This window comes from Prorops nasuta, unplaced genomic scaffold (assembly GCF_024137725.1).
Source record: "Prorops nasuta isolate Cenicafe-Biocafe unplaced genomic scaffold, Cenicafe_Pnas_1.2 PNAS00002, whole genome shotgun sequence".
NCBI classification, from domain to species: Eukaryota; Metazoa; Arthropoda; class Insecta; order Hymenoptera; family Bethylidae; genus Prorops; species Prorops nasuta.
This window is the reverse complement of record NW_027116799.1, coordinates 3,434,578-3,453,542: the sequence shown is the minus strand read 5'-3', so window position 1 is coordinate 3,453,542 and position 18,965 is coordinate 3,434,578. Positions and strand designations below refer to the sequence as shown.

At 41.1% G+C, this 18,965-nt stretch overlaps 1 protein-coding gene across 2 annotated transcripts in view; it reads left to right on the top strand.

Annotated features, from left to right (window-relative positions):
* The window catches only part of LOC136779066 (AF4/FMR2 family member 4-like), a 100,102-nt gene that overhangs the window by 43,049 nt on the left and 38,088 nt on the right, over positions 1-18,965 (top strand). For both annotated transcript variants that reach the window (XM_066736392.1, XM_066736384.1), the window contains exon 3: positions 8,498-8,684. In XM_066736392.1, the coding sequence (XP_066592489.1) occupies positions 8,498-8,684 (187 nt within the window). The remainder of the gene's footprint in view (positions 1-8,497; positions 8,685-18,965) is intronic.

The following is an 18,965-nucleotide window of genomic DNA, read 5'->3' as shown; positions in this document are numbered from 1 at the left end:
TGTGTTATACTTAATATTTTTTTTATGTATATTGGGGTTGATTGGTCTTTTACTGAAATGATATTGTTATGATTATTTAGCAATTTGATTATTAAAGATTCTCGTCGATAGTAGAAATTTAATTTGAGAAATTATTATTTGTATTTATATTTATTCTACGTGGATTTTAATAGCTAAGCTGAATTATTTTGTAGTATTATATATATATATATATATAGAGAGAGAGGGGGGGGGGGGAGGGGGTTAGTGTAGATTATATGTGTAGTATAATACATAGCTATCTCCTTGAATTTAAAGAAATGATCATTTTTGTGATTTTATCGCGAAATAAGCTTTTAAAAACACGTTGATTGCTTTGAAATGAGTAGATTCTAAAGACAGGGAGAGAAGGTAAATAGATATGTAGAAGGTTTGGGTATTTATAATCTTTTTATCACACACTTGTCTTGTCGATAGATTTGATAAACTTTATATCGTAGCTAAAATGATTTTTGGAATAAACGATATCAGATAACTGCTCACACATTTTTACAGAATGATTTTCATTTTTGATTGATACGTGCAAATTGATAAACTACTTACCGGTTATCGTCTACTATTACTATAGCTGTATAGACTGCATTATCTAATAAAATATAAAAATATAATTAAAGAGCTGAATCTTTTTGTATAATCATGGTGAGTGGCAGGTTTTAACAGTTTTACATACAAATTAAGTCGATCGATCAGTATATATATAGTATAAGAAACAATAATAAATGAGTTAATAAATTATATTAGCAAGAATTATAGAAATAAACACAATTTCTTCCCAAGTATTTTAGTATCGATTTACTTTTAAATCTGGCTGTACTTACTGATAAAGAGTTATCTTAAAAGCGTCAGAGTATACCGTCTTGTTTATTTTTCTTTATTGTAAGAGACCATCTAATACTTAGGTTATACCTCGCCCCCTGTGTACGACCCATCTTTGTATAATTTTAAAATAAAAACTATATTTTGCCTATACACACCAGTTCAAAATTTTCTCTGACTCTACTAGCAGAGTTTAAAATTTTAAAAAACTATGACTCTTCGTTGATCCTAATCTAATAACCGAAGGTTTATCTGGTTTTACGTTTTGACGCTCTTTTGTTCCACCTACCAGCTGTTATCCGTATAACAAGATTTATTCGGAAATGAGTGAAACATTTCAAAGCATATGTTTGAATTTCAAAGTGGGCTAAACGCGGTATTATGTACTTTGACTCGTAGTATACTGCTTGCCGGATTACGAGCAGCTCTGTGGCGAACTTGTTTCCACCTAAAGCGCTGTGTGTCCATGATCCTTTCAAATTAAGCCTATAAAGTAACTGCAAATGGATGAATTTTTATGGAAACAATTTTTACACCAACTTGTAGCTTCCCTTGATGTTTCTTCAATCTTGATGCACTTTGACGGAACGGTATACTATACCTGCTTTCCAATCGCCGTGTCAATGAGCTAGAAATTAATTTATATATTAATTAAGAAGACCGCTCGTGCGTGTAAACGAGTCTGAACAGGTTGACGACAAGGCTATATACGAGACTAAAGACAGAAATCTGATGATATTTGTACCAGTGTACTTTCTAATTTTCCGGGGAATTGACGAAGAAGCAGGATGGAGGAAAGTGTGGGTATATATACAGAATAGGAAAGCGATGAAAATATTACGGCATAGAATTGATCTGGATAGCTCATCTAGTAGAGGCGAGTTTTAAAGAGGGAGAGCACAGAACTGTCTCCTTTGTCCGTCTTCTTTCGGATGGTTTCCGCGCGCGCGGTACGGTGCAACGGCACGTCGCGTCGTTCGTTCGAGCAGCGCGAGCGTCAGTAGCATAGGAGGGGGAGGAGGGGGAGGAGAGAAATAGTACATACTACCTAGAGTAGGAATAGTTGGAGGTGGCTCGTTGGTTCGCTTACTCGCTTATACTCGACGGTAGTAGGAGGTAGAGTAGGTAGGTTGCGCGCGCGCGGCCATTTTGATAATCTTCTCCCACTCTGTCATCTCCTATCCCACTCTTCCTCTCCTTAAAGTATTCTCTCCTTTTTCTTTCTTACAATCCCTCTTCCTAGCACTGCTTTATACACTCCAACGGCAAAACAACGCGCGGTTTCCCCGAATCTCGCCGTATTTACCCCCCCCCCCCCCTCCCCTCCACTCACCCAATATTTTCATCCGTTACCGCGAATCGTTCCTTCCACTCGATAATGCTACAAGTTGCCAAAGTTTCGAGTGGCGCTGCGCGCTACGTTGCCTACGTTCTCTCTACGTAGTACATACACACGTATAGACAGACAGACACCGTGGACTGTGGAGCGAAGCGCATAGATGCGAGGCATCGAGGAGCGAGGAAGCGAGCGAGAGGTTATGCTGCTCTTCGGTGTCGCTCGCAAGTATTTTCCATTCGCCCTCTCTTTCTCCGAGTGACGCTCCCCCCCCCCCCCCCTCCACCCACCGCCACCCATCACCAATCCGTTGTTCCGTTGGCTGCTTTGCCTCGCGCACACACGTAAACTCGTAGCTGCGTCTCCCTTGCTCCTCAAAGTACGCGCGCGCGCCTTCTTCATCTCTCTCTCTCTCTTCTCTCGTCTCTCGTCTCGTCTCGTCTCGACCGGAAGGTGCCATGCCAGGCCAGCAGCCAGTTTCTCGTCGACGATCGTCTCGTGCACATATACGCGTGTAATCGAGTTGTGCGACGCTTCCTACTCGACGACGTCATCGTCACCGTTGTCGTCATTCCTACCTCCAACGTCACGCTCTACCCTCCCCCCACCACGCCCCCTCCCCACTCCTACTCTCTCAATCCCCAACCAATGAAATTCGCTGTAAACAAAACGCGCACTGGCAGGCACGACTCTTCTCTCCTACTCGCTCGCAGCACGCGAAATTAATTTTCTAATTTCACTATTGGTGACCGTTGCTGCTGCTGCGTTTTCGTCGCTGTTGTCGTCGTGCCCGTGCTTCTCGCTCGACCACGCGTTTTTACCTGTTTCCCGTTGCTGTGTGTGTTGTTTGTGTTTCGCTGTTTACCGTTCGATGTGCTTGCTGCGCAGCGAGTGAGAGCGCGCGTTCATGGATTAGCCGCTCTGCTCGCTCGCACGCTCAAATTTCTTTACTGGAGATTCTCGAAGAAAGAATGACAGCTGTGCTGTTGGTAGTAGAGTGTTTCGTGCAAGTTTGCGTGGCACCGAATTCTGGATGTTTCGTCAAGCCACTCGATTTCTGCAGCAGTGATCCCAGTGTTATCGACGCGCCACCGCTACCACCGTCACCATTATATTTAGATATAGAGAAAAGCAGCCCCTCTTGAACACCCGGTGAGATTCTTCATTTTCTTGCGCTCGCTCGTATTTTCTTTCTCTCGCGAGGACGAATCATCGCTCGGAACGCGCGATTGTATCGACTGTTCTCAACTACACATATACATTAACCGAGGATTTACGTGCAATGTGGCCTCGTTAAGCCGGAGAAACGATAAAGCGAGTTATTCGAAGGATTAATCGCTGTGCGAGCGCGACACGAGCCGCGCTAAATAAATACACAAATTTTCAAATGCCAGCGTATTCACGAATATTCCAAGTTTGCAGAAAATTTTCTTCTACATGCACCATTCGCTACACAGCGTCTAGCCTTAATTCTCCTTATCAGCGCCGTATATCTGTATGATTTATCTCCGCCAATTCCGGTTTTCTTTCGCTAACCGCGATAATTGGGAAAACTTGGTGGAGGCGCAGGGGGACGCCGAAGAATTCCAGATGCCTGCAGCCGCTAAATACGTTTGCCAAGCGTGATTCATTGGGTTAGGACCAGGTTGATATAGCTGTGATCTCGGTAGGCACGCTTCGCTGCGTATTAGTATACATATAACCGTACAGTATGAATCAGTCGGAGCGTATACTCGGCGATTCGAAACTTTTCTCAACTTTACTCATCAAAAACGGCTGGCATCCTCGATCTTATCCAAACCTGGATTTCTCATCAACATATATATTCGCGTGGGTGGGTCGATAGCGACCTACCGCAAATTCGGTAGTAAAATCGTCGTTTTTCTTTTTCACAATTTCCTGTGATCGTATTTGTCATTGTTATGGGTAAGTTAGGGGGGGGGGGTGGTTGCTAGTAGTCAAAAGGTAAATAAGAAATATCTCAGACCGTTTACACTTTCTCACGGAGGGCGTACGTATACTTTAGCGATGACGTTGGTCGTCATCGGGGTCAGCAGCATATCGGCTCCCGCAACGGTACGCCGTGCTTGGAAATACCGGGATGGCGATACGGCGCGTTATTGGTAGTAGTAGTGGGTAGGGGGGGGGGGGGGGTAGAACGAGAGTGAGAAGGAGAAGACTGGAGAGGAAAGATAGATTATGATGAAAGTAGGCGTGCAGCGGGACGAGGAGTCGGGGCAACGAGAAAAGAAGGACATAGGTCAGCCAGCGTTGCTAACTCGTCGAAGCTTCTCAAACTTTGTCCTTAATTCGTCATTTTCACTCTTCCATCCCCCCCCCCCCCCCCCCCCACTCTCTTCACCGTCCGTCCGTCTTCCTGCCTGTGTCTCGGCCGGCGAATAGCGCCAGCCAACAAGAAATTACATAAGTAGCGGAGAGCGCTAGCTGCGCACTGCTCTAAAAGAGTCTCGTTTTCCTTTTAAAAATGGCCGCCTTCGCACAGGCAGTCCCGAGTCGAAAACATCGACCTTCTGCGCCGCGCGCGCAAACTTCTCGTCGTCCAAAACAACAACGACCACCGTCCTCGTCCTCGTCGTCGTCGTCGTCGCGTCTCTCGCCTCTTCTCTCGACACACACATATATATATGTTTATACACATATAACGAGCCGTGTGCGCACCACCACGACGCGACGACGTATTCGAGAGAGCACGGACGCTTCAGTTTCCATGAAACGGAGATAAACTGTTTACCAGATATATGTTCATTCGCAGTACATACACACACACACACACACAAGTGCTTCTTTATTACGAATTCGAAGGTGAAACCCTGATGCACGTTCGAAAACAACCATAGAAATTTTTCAATAGCGCAATACCTCTTCTTCTCTATTATTAATATTAATGCAATTTCGATACGTCGATGCAGACTGGTCAGTGGGCAACACCGGAATGACGTAGCTAAAACGTCTGTTTATTATTGACATTAGCACCGGAAATGTTGAAAGTCGATTCGAGGAATACGTATACGAAGCACCATTGGATGACTTTGTTACGTTCAACGCACTGTGACCGGTTCTTGAACTCTGGTCGAATTTTCCCAGGAAATTAATATTTTTCGAAATATTCTAAAACTGTGCTATATATATGCATCACAGATTATAGCATGGATATATATAACAATATTAAAGACGAATATTCTATATTTACGAAATTAAACCGACTAATGTTTAATCACTCGCTCCGGACAGTTAATTGATTACCACCACTACTAATAAACCGATTGCATGGGATTTCTTTGATAGAGCAACCGTATAGGGTGCGACGGTGATCGATTAATCATCGACGGGCCGCGGGAAGAGTCGAGCTTGAGGCGCGAGTGAGCAAACAACAAGAACATTTAAGGGAAGAAGGTGCACGCGAATCTCAAAGTCAAACGACTCCGCTCGAAGGTTCTCCTCTCTTGTACCGCGTATTTTTTCCATTACACCAAACGATGTCAGTGTGTCAGTGTCAATGGAACCGAGTCATTGGGCTCTTCTTCGACGACGATTGTTATTCCCCCCCCCCCCACACACACACACACACACACAAATGTCTCGATTATATTGCAGCAGCGTTCGAAATATATTTCAACGATCGAACATTGCGCGGTTTAACGTAGCTCGACTTGCAGAATTTCTGACGAGATGCATGTATTGTGTGTGTGTGTGTGTGATACGACGCTGGAGAGGCCGTCGAATCCTCGAGAATTTTGCAGCAGCAGCTTCATCCGATGTTTAGCCTTCACCGCGCTTCTCTCTCTCTCTCTCTCTCTCTCTCTCCTACTCAAAATAAACGCGACAACACATTCGTTGCTCACTCTCCATCTTACCAACACCTCCTAATATTTTCACTCCACCGCCACACGCACGCTCTTTCACACATTCCACTTTTTCTTGCATTATTTATCCAATTTTCTCGTTTAAATTCTCATTAATAATAATTAATCTACTTGCAAAGTTTCTTGTAATTTTTTCTCTCTTCCCCCCCCCCCCCCCTCTCTGTATATATAGCTAGACTGACGGTTCAACACTGCTTCACTCTACTTTCTTCTCAGCTCGAAAGATCAATTTTCTCTTTTCCGCACAATATTCGTCTTTTTCCATTCTTATTATAGTTTTGCGCGATTCCCATGAAGTTTGCCGACGTCAATCAGTGCGAGACGATACTATGTATTAGTTTATATATATATATATATATATATATATATTGCTAAAGATAAAGCTAAACGATTTCACTCGGCCAAATTGGCATTCGACTCCTGCTTTGGTTACCCCGTTAATCTATCTCGTAGGTTTAATCGTTATCACCGTACAAACAATGATATATATTATTTTAATATAGAAAGTTTAAGAGCGAATAACGTAGATAACATTATCGAAGCAATACGAGCGTTAAAGCGCATAACATGTTGTAACGCGAGAGGAGCTCTCGTGCAAGTACACTTTAGCTCGAGTCATGTGCCTCGAGCTCCTACGAGCTAATTACTTTGCCCTAATGAGTTAAGTATTCTAATTTTCTTACCTTATCCCTCTCTGGAGTTTCAAGCGCGCGCGAACACGTGGAAAAGCGGGCAGGTCCCCTCCTTTCTTTCCACCTCTTTTCCTCCCGCCAACAAGATCCTCGATAATTAATTAAAAGTTTATTTTTCTCAGCGCTGAAATAACGCACGGCCAGTGTTATATCAACGCGAATTAAGAGATTCTTCCGGGACTCGATCTAGAAGCGAGCACTCCGCAATCACGATATCGTTTCGTGCTCGAGAAAGCATAAATAATTAGTCAAACGGATGACCCGATTCAAGCGCGAGTTTCGTTTTCAAACATTTTTTTTAATGTAGAAAATTAAAGAGAGTGTACGTAATATATAGTGGTACTGGAGAAAATAGCCAAATCTATCACACGAGGTAGTAGTTTCATTTTAACTAAATCGTATGGAAGAACCTTCTTCAGGTATTCGGTTGTTTCACTGGAGAACAAATCTAGCGATACTACACGAAATCACGATATACAGCAACGTGGTAATCCTTTATGTATCGTATCGAGCAAAGTTGAAAATCATCCTGAAAAAGATAGCAGTGTGTGTGTGTGTGTGTGTCTGTGTCTGTGTGATCCCTGGAGAGAAAGACAAGATTTTTATGAACCAATAACATAAATCCAACAACCACACTTGTCCATCGTGCAGCAACGTGTTATCCACATTGCAATAGGTTTCTATTAAAACTCCTTTTGTATTTTTAGGCACTGAAAATATCAGATTCGAGTTAAGCATTTTTGTCAATTTCTCTCTGGAAACAATGATCGTTCAGGAATAATCTTCTTCTACCTCTCTTTGCCTTGAAAATTTCATCGTTCAATTAGACGAGCCCTCCTCGACTCTTCGAATTCGCAACGCTAGATCTCGGCAGCCTTGGCTGGTATTTTACGCTCGACCTTGACACCTAAGAGACACGCCTGCAGTTTTCTTTATAAATAGCAAAGCCGAAGCCTTTACGCGACACGTGATTATTATTAAAGCGAGATCGGATAGTTGACGCTGCGTTAATTGAGTTTCTCCGCGTTAATGAATAAACTGACGCGTTTGGCTCGTTTAGAGTCCAGCGGCGAGAAAAGGTTGTATTGGTTGGAAAGAGCTGTTACGATACAGCTGTTCGCACAGTTGCATTTTTTATAAACTAGTAATTATATATATAGGAATAAGTTGATTAAGAGAGTCGCCTTATCATTCGTCACGCCGATACCATGTATATATATATAGCGATACACGCGTGATCCTTCGGGATGACGATGATTCTTCGACGGCTGCATGAGACCGGAAATGGGAGTAGCGAGAGAGAGAGAGAGAGAGAGAGAGAGCGGCGAACAGGTGTTCCCCAGCCAGACAGCTGCAGCTGCCTCTGTGCTACTCGATGCCTCCTGCGTCTCTTCTTCTTCTTCTTCTTCTTCTTCTTCTCGACCCCCGCAACATCCCGGACACGTGCGCCACATTTTTCTCTTCTCCTCTCGCCCTTTTGTTTCGGCCCCAGTCTCCGGTAGAGGCTCGAGTGGAAATTTAGAAATTCAGAAAGGGAGAAAGGAATTATTATACTATATATATTTGTGTGTATTCGATCTTCTAGTATTGGCAGCTGGCAAAATTATAGTAAAATTGAGAAATCGTCAAAATTTGGTTTATTTCTACTTCAAGTTATATAAGATACATTGATGTGATATATGTATAAGTATTAAATGTAGTAATGTGTTTTTTGTCTGGTGTGTTTTTAGCGTGGATCGGGACCGGCTTCGGGAGCGGGAACGACAAGCCCGCGCAGCGATGTCGGTCCAGGCCGAGCAAGCGGCTGCAGGAGGTGGCCCTGACACGAGGCACCATCACCATGGCCACCATAATCACGCTCACCACGCCAATACTCTTAACATCGCTGCATTATCCCTCTTCCGCGCTCCCGTCAGAGTAAGTACAGCTACGACGCTAATTCAATTTTAATTAATCCCCATTTATACAAAACTGTCCGGATGACAATTTTATAACTGTACAATCGGATTAAATAAGAATGTTCCATTTGGCGCAACGTGGATAAACTTTAAAATATTTTTCATAATTCGTACATCGAATGGTACAAAAAGAGGAGAGAATAGGTTAAAAATACTAATTGTGGAAAAAACACGTGTGTGCTATTCTTAGTAGAGGAATTAAGGCGAGAAATTGAGAAAAGTTAAAATTGAAAAAATTATGCTAGGTTACTCTAATCCAGTAGTGGAGCTGAAGGTTAATGATAAATGCGACGAGATAATCACTTTGCGATAAAACGCAGAGTGCTAGAGGCCCTCTATTGGACAGCTTCTTCAAGGACCAATTTCCCTCACTTGTCGCCTTTATTCGCCTGCACTTTCGATCGGCGTCGTTAAATCGCCTAATGGATTGTCCTCCATCTCTCTTATACCCTCGCTCTCTTTTTACCATAAACCGCGCGCATCTGCACCGCACAATTTTTTTTTTACTCTTATAACGAATATATTTTGCAAGAAAATTATATATAATCCGAGTGCTTATCTTCTATAAATTTCTTAAACTCGCTGCACCTTTTCTTTTTGCATCGTGCAAAGCTTCGACGCGTTTTCTTGCTTTACGAGTGAAGCGAATTGATAAGCTAACAAAAATTCAATCGTATAACAGTGGATTGGACAGTATCGATAATCTTACAGCTATATTGTGCTATATATGTATATATAGTAGTATATTCCATGTGAATCGGAAAGCCATAAAATAGGTTTCGATACGTCGAGCTGATGCTCCACTAATGATGATAATTATTGGAAATTACCTTACAAATTGAATAGGTATAACCCGATATTCGCTTTGTAGTATTCATCGTTTCCCGCAAAGTTGCTTTATATACTTATATAGGGAAGATTTATTAAAGTCTTAGTAGGTACGTACCTGGTGTAGCTTGTGGTTCTTTGCTCGACGCTGTATTGTAGTAATCGTATATATATATATATATATATATATATTATACAGGGTCCGTCGGATAGAATGGTTCAACGTCTGAAAGTGACGAAATGGCAATGGTGGAAAAGGAGTTTTTGGTTAAAGATAGAAAGAGAGGGACGATATAGTGACTTTCTCTCTCACACTAGCAATTGAATTTAGTTTTAGAGTAACAAGATGGAGAAAGTGAGAGAGACAGCGAGTCGCTATATCGTCCCTCTCTTTCTATCTTCGACGAAAAACACGTTAATCGTCCGCCATCGCGTTTTTGCCATTTTGAGACGTGGTGCAATTTTATCCGACGGACCCTGTACATCAAATATAAATGAACGAAGAAAACCGATCTTGGGAGTCACTCGATTGGCTCGTTGCAAGACTCAACAGGTGCCATTCGACTTGAAAACTTTTCTAATAACCACGTGCGATTTTCTCGCTAACAAATATCCACCTAACGAGCGTTTCGCAGTTACAAAAACTACGCGTGTTCTCTGTTATAGCGTATCAATAACCGTTTTTTTCGCGTCTCGTCTCGTCTCTTTTTCACCAGAAACGTTCGCGCGTTTGTGCGACTGCACAGCATCATCATATATCATGTCGGTCTAAATACTGGGTGTACCACTGAAAACTCACCAAAACACGCACGTAAAAACTTACTTTTCTCTCAATCTATTATACAAATGTCAATTTTTTGCTCGATATTTTCAAATGGTAAATAAGTGAGTATTAAAAAAATCCTGAAAAAAATTTCTTCCAACGTTGCAGCAAAAGACTAAATTTTTACGTTCATGCTTTGATGCGTTTTTCATGGAGCACCCCGTATATGGTTAATACAGTTTTCGCCAAAGCCTAAGTAGAAAAAAACAAGAGATTTCGCACGAAATTATCAACTGTTATTGAAAGATAAAAGGAGAGAAAACATTGCATAGAAATATGCAAAGATTCCACAACGTCGTGTAAACAATTTCTTGAAAAAAATGATAATGATCTCGGCAAGTGTTTTTGCACGAGAAATTAAAAATGAATTAGTAGAACAACTACTGTAAAAACTCTTGTAATTCCTGTAATGCCCGTGTCATGCTGGAGTTTTGCTATTATATTAATAACTTGTACTAATTAATAAACGCACGCTTTTCCAGCTCAGGATAAACAAAGGGACGGGGTGGACAATACATAATCGGTTTGCGGTTCCTAGCTGGCACAATTATACATATATATGTATATGATTACATCAGTTATAACGCGTGGTTGAATCTACCGTCAAGCGTGCATTATAAAAAATGATGTAATAATTATCGAAATACCGGCTAATATTCCGTACCGATTAACAAGTCGAATAAACAAGGAAATATAAAAAAAAAAAAACAAACATTATTGAACGGTAGCGAAGGGGCTTTCGGTTGTTCTCTGGAATGGCTCTCACGCCGGGGATCTGAAATTGGCTGAATTTGAACTCTGCTGTTGCAGACAGACCCCAACTTTGCCTCGTGCTCGGTGAGCTTGAGCTTTTGTCGGTTCGCGGCTGCTTGTACATATATCCGGAAATACGCGTAGTATGTACAAGCACTCCCCCCTTTGCCACGTAGATACAACTCGGTGCCTCGGTATTCCACGGTATGGCGAGTCGATATAATGTACCGTTAACCCTTGCATCCATCCTCGCCTACCCGACTACCTCCCCCCTCCAACCGTTTCTCTCCAATTCGAGGAAAAATCCTCGCGCTCCATAAGCGATAAAAAAAAGAGAAGACTGGAAATTTAGCAAGGAAACGGATGAAATTCTTTCCGAAAAATAACGCACGATCATCGGTAGAGGCGACGCGTTTAAACTAGTTGAAAAAACGACAGGTTTGTGCAGGTATACATATACATAAACGCGATGAAATTTCATCGGAAAGGGAAACGAAATGGAAGACGAGAAGTTTGTTGTTGCTCGGTATATTTATATGCTTCTTTTATATACTCGAGGGAACGGGATTGCGTTTGTTTTCTATTTAGCGCTCCTCTCTGCCAAACTGTCCAGTGTTTACGTCCTCGACTCTCGCGCGCTGCTGCCAATGTTGATCGTCGTTACTTGGAAAGCCACTACCGCGTAGCGCGCTCGTATACACACGAGAGCAACGAGAGTGCTGCATCCTCGTATATACACTGTACACGTCGTGTACAGGTGTCTCAGCTTGCAATAAGGAGCCACCTCCCTTTATACTCGATGAAACAGAGTTACGAGCAACTTTCGACGCTTTGCTAGGCACTAAAAGCCTATTTTCCGACTCGCAGACATTCTCTCACTTTGTCATTACGATAACTCGATCGTACTGCTTCTTCATCCTCTTCTTCTTTTGTAGAAAAACAATCTTTACTCGCTCTTCACCGTTGAATTAATAATATTTCAATCGTTCGGTAAAATGCTCGATACTGGCACTCGACGGTTAATCTGGATACAACTTTAATAAAGATAAGTGTGCAAACTCGTTCACACTTATTTTCTACACGTTTTCGCGTGTTTTTTCTTATCTAAATCGTGCGACTCGAACACGAGTTTGTTTTCAAAATATTCTCATTATAATTTAGCGTTGAGCGTGTTTGCTCGAGTCGAGACGATTTTTCAGGAGTAAATTTTTACGGTTATACCATCTCTAATAGAAATAACACGTTTTAAAATTTGTACAGAGAGTGTATAACTACGAGCACTCGCGTTGAAATGAAACTTTTGGATTTGCCGTGTGTTTGCACGTTCTTACGGTGTGCTTAACACTCTTCGAGCGTCGATCGCCAATTTATTCTGTTTTTTGCGCTCGAGAAAAGCCAGGAAGCTACGCTAACCGTGGCACATTGTGCATCACTGGATTCTTTCTCAAGATGCGATAAATTAGAGATATATTGCGAGACGAGAATTTCTTAACAGTTTACGCAATCCTGCATAAATAATAATGGTACGAGTGAGAGAGAGAGAGAGACTGATGAGTTTGGTAAATCGTGAAAGCTCGGCTAGTTATCGGTTTATTCTTCGTGATCTTTGCTGATCCGATTAATTCGTTTTTCACTCTTTTCTGGCTCCAATTTTTTTATACGCGCTATCTTTTCTCGGTGCACATCCCAGTTTTTTTTTTTACGCTCCGATCGAAATTAAGGGGATCGTTTATATATAGATGGTGGAATATAAAGTTATTTTATTGCTTTGTTCTGGTCTAGTTTGTGTGTAATTGTTTATACATTTTTTTAAACTATTGTAATATAATCCACGTTATTGCAAATCAATATGAAAAGGTTTCACGTTGCGTTTTTCGACTATTGTGTACGAACTCTAGCTTTGGCTATATTTGCCTGAATTCAACAAATCAATTTTTTTTATTTTTGTTTTATTAACATTCACGCTTCATGTGAGAGAACCAGCGAAATGTAAGATAATTAAACAATTAAAATATAACACGCTCTTTTATAAAACTAGAAAATTCTGCACAAAATTATGTGTATATTTTGTAAAAAAATAAAATATTAATTTTTATAAGAAAGTTGTGAAAAGTTGAATATTCATCTGAAAGTTAATCGTACTGCAGGGATTTCCTCAAAATTTCAGCAAGATCCATCAAATAGTTCTCGAGCTATCTCCTTCACTAGTTCTGAAAATACATAAAGCAGTTTCGAATAACACGTTCCAATCGAACACACGCTACACAAGAGTTCAAGGCTGTAATAACTTGAGAAGAATATCAAATTTCATTTTAATATGTTTTTCATACAATTTTGCTACGTTACACCGTATTAATTATTAAACGAAAAAAAAAACAACTTGGTTCTATATACATAAATTTCCTCGCTGAAAAAAAGGCTGATAACCTCATATATATTTCTCGTGCTTTCGCGTTTGCATCGAAGGAAGATAGGAAGAGTGCAGGTTGGGTGAGAAAATGCGATATTGCACGTAGAATAGGTTGTGAGTGCTCAGACGTGGCTGAGAGAGGATAGTTTGCATTAACATCCCTGTAGGTTTCCCTTAAACTCTCCCAGGGAAACCATGAAAGGGCAAAAGAAACGATGTCCATAGAGGAATTTCAAAATGTTCTCGTTTCCCAGCAAGGATTTCGCGCGCACTCTTCTCGGATATGATGGTGTGTGCTCCTCTGTCTATACTCTATACTGATACTATATTGACTTTACGTTCGACCGAAGTTTGTCGCAGGCGACTACAAAGGGAAAGCGAATTTTAGCTTTACGTACTGCAGCTGCACAGTTATGCATCCTAGATGGAGATTTGGTATATATATATATATATATATATATATAGGAGAGTGAGTACACTTTGCAGTTTCACAGGAATATTGCTACATGCATCAAGTGCACTATATTTTCAAACCTGTAGTCTATAATCGTAGACCACATCGCACCAAGTTCTCCCTGTTTACCCACTTGTCAAACTGAATATTCAAGCTGCGTTATTGTGAAAAAAATTCCTCGATGAAAGCCGAAATGACTGGAATCAATGTTACTCGCACCAAGTTCGCACGATCTCCGTAGTATTTCATACCGTTGTGTTGTACGCATTTCATGGAAGCAATCGAGCAAATCTCTAAATAGTTAAAAAACAATTTTAATCTAGTGAAAATACCTAACAAGGTACTCTCGAAAAATATACGAGCTCAATTGCAATATAAAAATGATTATCGATAACTGCAGCTATTCTCCTTCAATAATAAACTATAAAAATGTAAAAAGTTTTACAGTCTACGTAAAAAAATATAAAGAGCGATTAAATTGAGGAAAAGAGAAAAATTGATACGTCACTGCGTTGATTCCTGGAGAGGTGGCAAAAGTGCAAAGCGGTAAATTTCCATGGCCACGCTTGAATAGTTCCGCCGCGCGAGCGTATATCTCACCGTAGGCATCCGTTCCAACCGAAAGAGGATAAAAAAAGAGAGAAGAGAAAAGGAAAAAAATAAGCAGCTTTCATACTCGTTTCATTGGCATTAGAGGTATTACGTAACCCTCCTCAGTAGATCCTTTGTACTGTCGCGGCTGGCCGAAGACGATTATACAGGAATCGCTCGCTATCTCGACTTTATGTAATTTCCACTGGCGACGATGTTTCTTCCTTCGTTTACTGCGTCTCATTTGCGTCCGCAATTGCCTCGTTATCAAAGCTCTTGTTTCGCCTGTACGCGGAGAAAGATCCTGGAGCGATCTCTGTATTATTGTTATATACATATATATATATGCATGCTACTCTCTTGTAACAAGCGAGAAGAGCGCGAAAGCTCCGGTTGCGAGTTCCACTGCACTTGGCTCGTCAAGCATAAGAAAACAAATTGGTTAATAGGACTAAAATTAGCTCGAGTGATGTGTCGAGTTATACAGCATTCTCTTAAGCTCTACTTTGCCATTTCGTACACTATACGAGCGAACATCACGCTAGTCTCTTTGGAAACAATAAGATGGTTATCGGCAGAATATTAATTCAGTGGAGCGTGGAAAAATTCGAGCCGAGCATCTCTCAGCGACACACGACCGTCTCGAATGTAAGCATATAATAACGCAGCAGCACGCTCGAAATACTTTTGCGCTAGCTAGAACGCGGATATATATATATATATATATATGTATAGCACACAGCGTATTAGGCAGGCCGGATGTGCGATAAGTCAGTCAGTCGGCGGTAGTAGTGCGCTTTTTCAAGACCGTCCGAGAAAAAGGCCGTCGAACGCTATTTTTATTCCAACTGGAATTTTTAATGCGTCGTCGATTCCTCAGTTATTTTTTCAGCGTGAATTTCCGTTCGCCCGAGAAACCGCGGCGAGAGAAAGAATATTGTAACACCGCGCGCGCAGTCGAGCAAGCAGCAGTAGCGAGGAATTCTATTTATGCTACATTCAAGGAGATTTATGCACAATGGATTCTGTCCGTCGACTCGTTCGAATAGACCCTTTTGGCTGCTGTTTTTTTCTTCCGTTCTCTCTTGCCTTGCTGCCACTGCGCGCGCGTCTCTGTCGCGTTCGCTTCGCATCGACAGCGAGCTGGTGGCAACAACAACAATAACAATAATAAGCGTGGCAAGCCAAGTCTCTTGTATCGATTCGGATTGGCTTACGTAATCGTGCGAGAGCGATAGTTTTAATGAGACTCTCTTATAGTATACGTATACATATATACACACCGACCGAGATTACCAGTGTGTATATTTTGGCACGCGTGTTGGCTCGGTGGGGGGCAGAATGGTAATTGGTAAACACGCTGCGACCGAACAGTCAATGTTACCGACCGAGTAGCAACAGAGTTCTCAGCGTCCCCTCCAAATTCACCATTGCCTTCTTCCTGGAAAAGCCTTTCGACTTGTCCTCTCACTCTGTACGTTCTACGAAGCCACAGACGTATATAGATTAAACTATGTAGCGCCATATTTACAGTTTACTTTCCACGCTGACTTCTCGAGGCTCGCTCGCTCGCTGCGCGATGGCGTCTCCTACGGGGACAAAAAATTGTAAACAAACACACGCCTCTTTTGCGACGATGAATTTCTTTGTGCAGCTAACTCGAGCGGGTTTTCTCTCGTAGCACAAAAACAGATTATTACGATTCTTCGCGAGGGTATCGAATATTATTCCAACTGCATAACTTAACCTCTCAATGGCATTTCAAGCACTACGCTGTAAAATCCACGAGGCTCCGTCGAGAGTGAAAGCTATACGAGCGTAAAGAAATTTATAAATTGATTCGGAGGGAACAGAGAGCAGGAAAATGTTCATTTCTAGAATGAAGATTAGTTATTCGAGTAGAGCACTGTGCTGTGCGAGCGTGATGAGTCGGAAGTCGTGTACGTGTACGCGTTCTCGTTTTTCAAATAGCCCCAGCAGCTGTCCGGATTTCCTCTGGCTGGCGCTGTTGCACGCTTTGGTACTTGCTGACTCGCTAGGCTCATTATTCGCTCCTTTATTTCTTCCTTTTTTCCTGTCTTCCTGTCTTCCTCCTTTCTGACCTCCTTTTTCTAAAACCAACTCGACTGTGGACTCGCTCTTACGTTTAATCGTGTGTCGAAACGCTATTTACCTATATATATATATATATATATATATATATATATATATATATATATAGATATAGTATTCGTAGCGTTGCGTGTACGCATGGCGCACGTGTTCCTTATTTTCCCTCGACTGTTTTCTCGCAATTATAAAATTGCATTGAATGAAAAAATACTGAAGGTTATCGAACATTTAATTTTTTTTTCGATACACGCGTTCTTGAAGATTTTACAAGGAGTCGTGAAGCTCGAGGAAAGTTCGTATCTATGTATAAACAAATAAAACTGCTAATTGCTTTACGTTACAACCTTTAACAGCTTTATTGCAGCATTTATTTACGATTCCGTAATTACCACGCGCAAGTTTTGCTCGTCGATACGCGTGCTTGATAATGCTGTACTATTCGAATTTCGTTGACGTTAGCGGAACACGCGCCACGCGAGAATAAAATTGCATTCAAAGACAAACTGATAACGCCATTAAATCCTCAGCATTTTTTTACTTACATATACATATAGCACTATCTTTATTTACCGACCGTTCAACGTGACAATTGAATCAGGAGCAATGATATTTACATTGCGAGAGTAATTGACGAAGCGAAATTTGTGTGTCTTTGCATTTCGCACGATGAAACCTTTGCAGGAATCACGCGAATCAAACGTTATTTCGAGCGTTTCTGAAAAGATAAGCGATTTGTGATACTTTTAGAATTTGATATCGGCTCTAATGTCGTTATTAGGGACACGTGCTTTGTTCTCGTAATTAACAAAGACTTCCTACAAAATTATTTTTTTCCAAGATATAATTCTGAGAACCTTGCACATTTTCTTTGCGTCAAGCATAAATATATAACAAGAGAGCATGCTGTGCCTAATTTCTTTGTTTGCTCCTAATGAATTATTAGAATCTGTTGGAGGAAAATCTACGGACGATCATCCGAAGAGAAAAATGAACATGTCGAAAATGACGAACGTTCTAAAAAATTAAAGTGAGAAGTTAATTATATATACTATTATTTGTTTTTTTTTGTTTTTTTTACGTTTTCTGTAATTTATCTACATTTCTCAGTTAATTTACACCTTTTTTCTGCAAGCTACTCCGACTCTGTCATAATAGTTAATAATAGTCTGTATTATTACAAGAGTTTTGAGAAATAGTAAGATAACTATGTATACACTCGTTTATGCTCATGGCACGAGTGCTCAAGCTGAATCGTGTCTGAGAAATCTGTAAAAATCTTCAATCTTTTTTCTTACAGAGTATCGAATAATCGCTCAGTCGTGTATACTTTTGAGAGACGTGCTCGTGGTTTTACATGAGATTCCTCGCAGTTTCTTTTTTCTCCCAGCAAAGAGGAAAAAATGTCTCCTTTTTACTACACGTTAGTTCGCGTACATCACCTATCCCATATAAAAACACTCGTATGTATACGTGGACAAAGAATTTGTTTGATGTTTTTCGCTCCCCATATAGCAGACTGCAGAAGAGTGCAGCTATACATAAACAGGTTCTAGGACTTTGTTTTCGATTTTGCAATTTCTTCGGATAACTCAAAGCAGATAAAACCTTTCTCTCCCACATTTGCTCACGTTCCGTGCAGAAAGCTGCTGGAAGCTGTTAAACCGTCACAGAAAAATTATCTGTCTCCTAATTAATTATTTATTCATCAAAAATAATTATTTTTTACCGTTTCTCATCTACGATGTCACTCAGCCCCTTCGTTGTTTATTTTTGTCAGAGACTGTACCAGTTAATTCTAAATATTGTCTTTCGCAGAAATTGGAAAATTTTGTAAAAAAAAATGTCTCGCAAAATTCCCATTGTTTACAATAAAAAGTACACAACGGATCCGGGAGTGACCGAGAGTGGCTCGTGAAAATTTGGAGCGCGCACAATTTTCTGGTTAATTTCGATCTAATTGCGAGTTGGCGCTCCCGATAATCAGCAGCAATCAAACTGGGCTGCGCATCAATTCACATGACGCTCTAATCTTTCAACGGGGTTCGCTTGCTGTACTATTCTCACGCTTCACGCTCCTGTGCAATCTATACGTACGCTGACAGTTGTGAACCGCTCTCCTACGCTATTCAATACGCATTTATTACTATCCGCTGCTACATCGGATCTAATATATCACTGTATTATACCCACCCTTCAAAAATCTCACGCTCTTCGCTCCAACAACATCGCATTTACCGTCCTTTATCGAGTGTCAAAGCTTAAGTAAAAT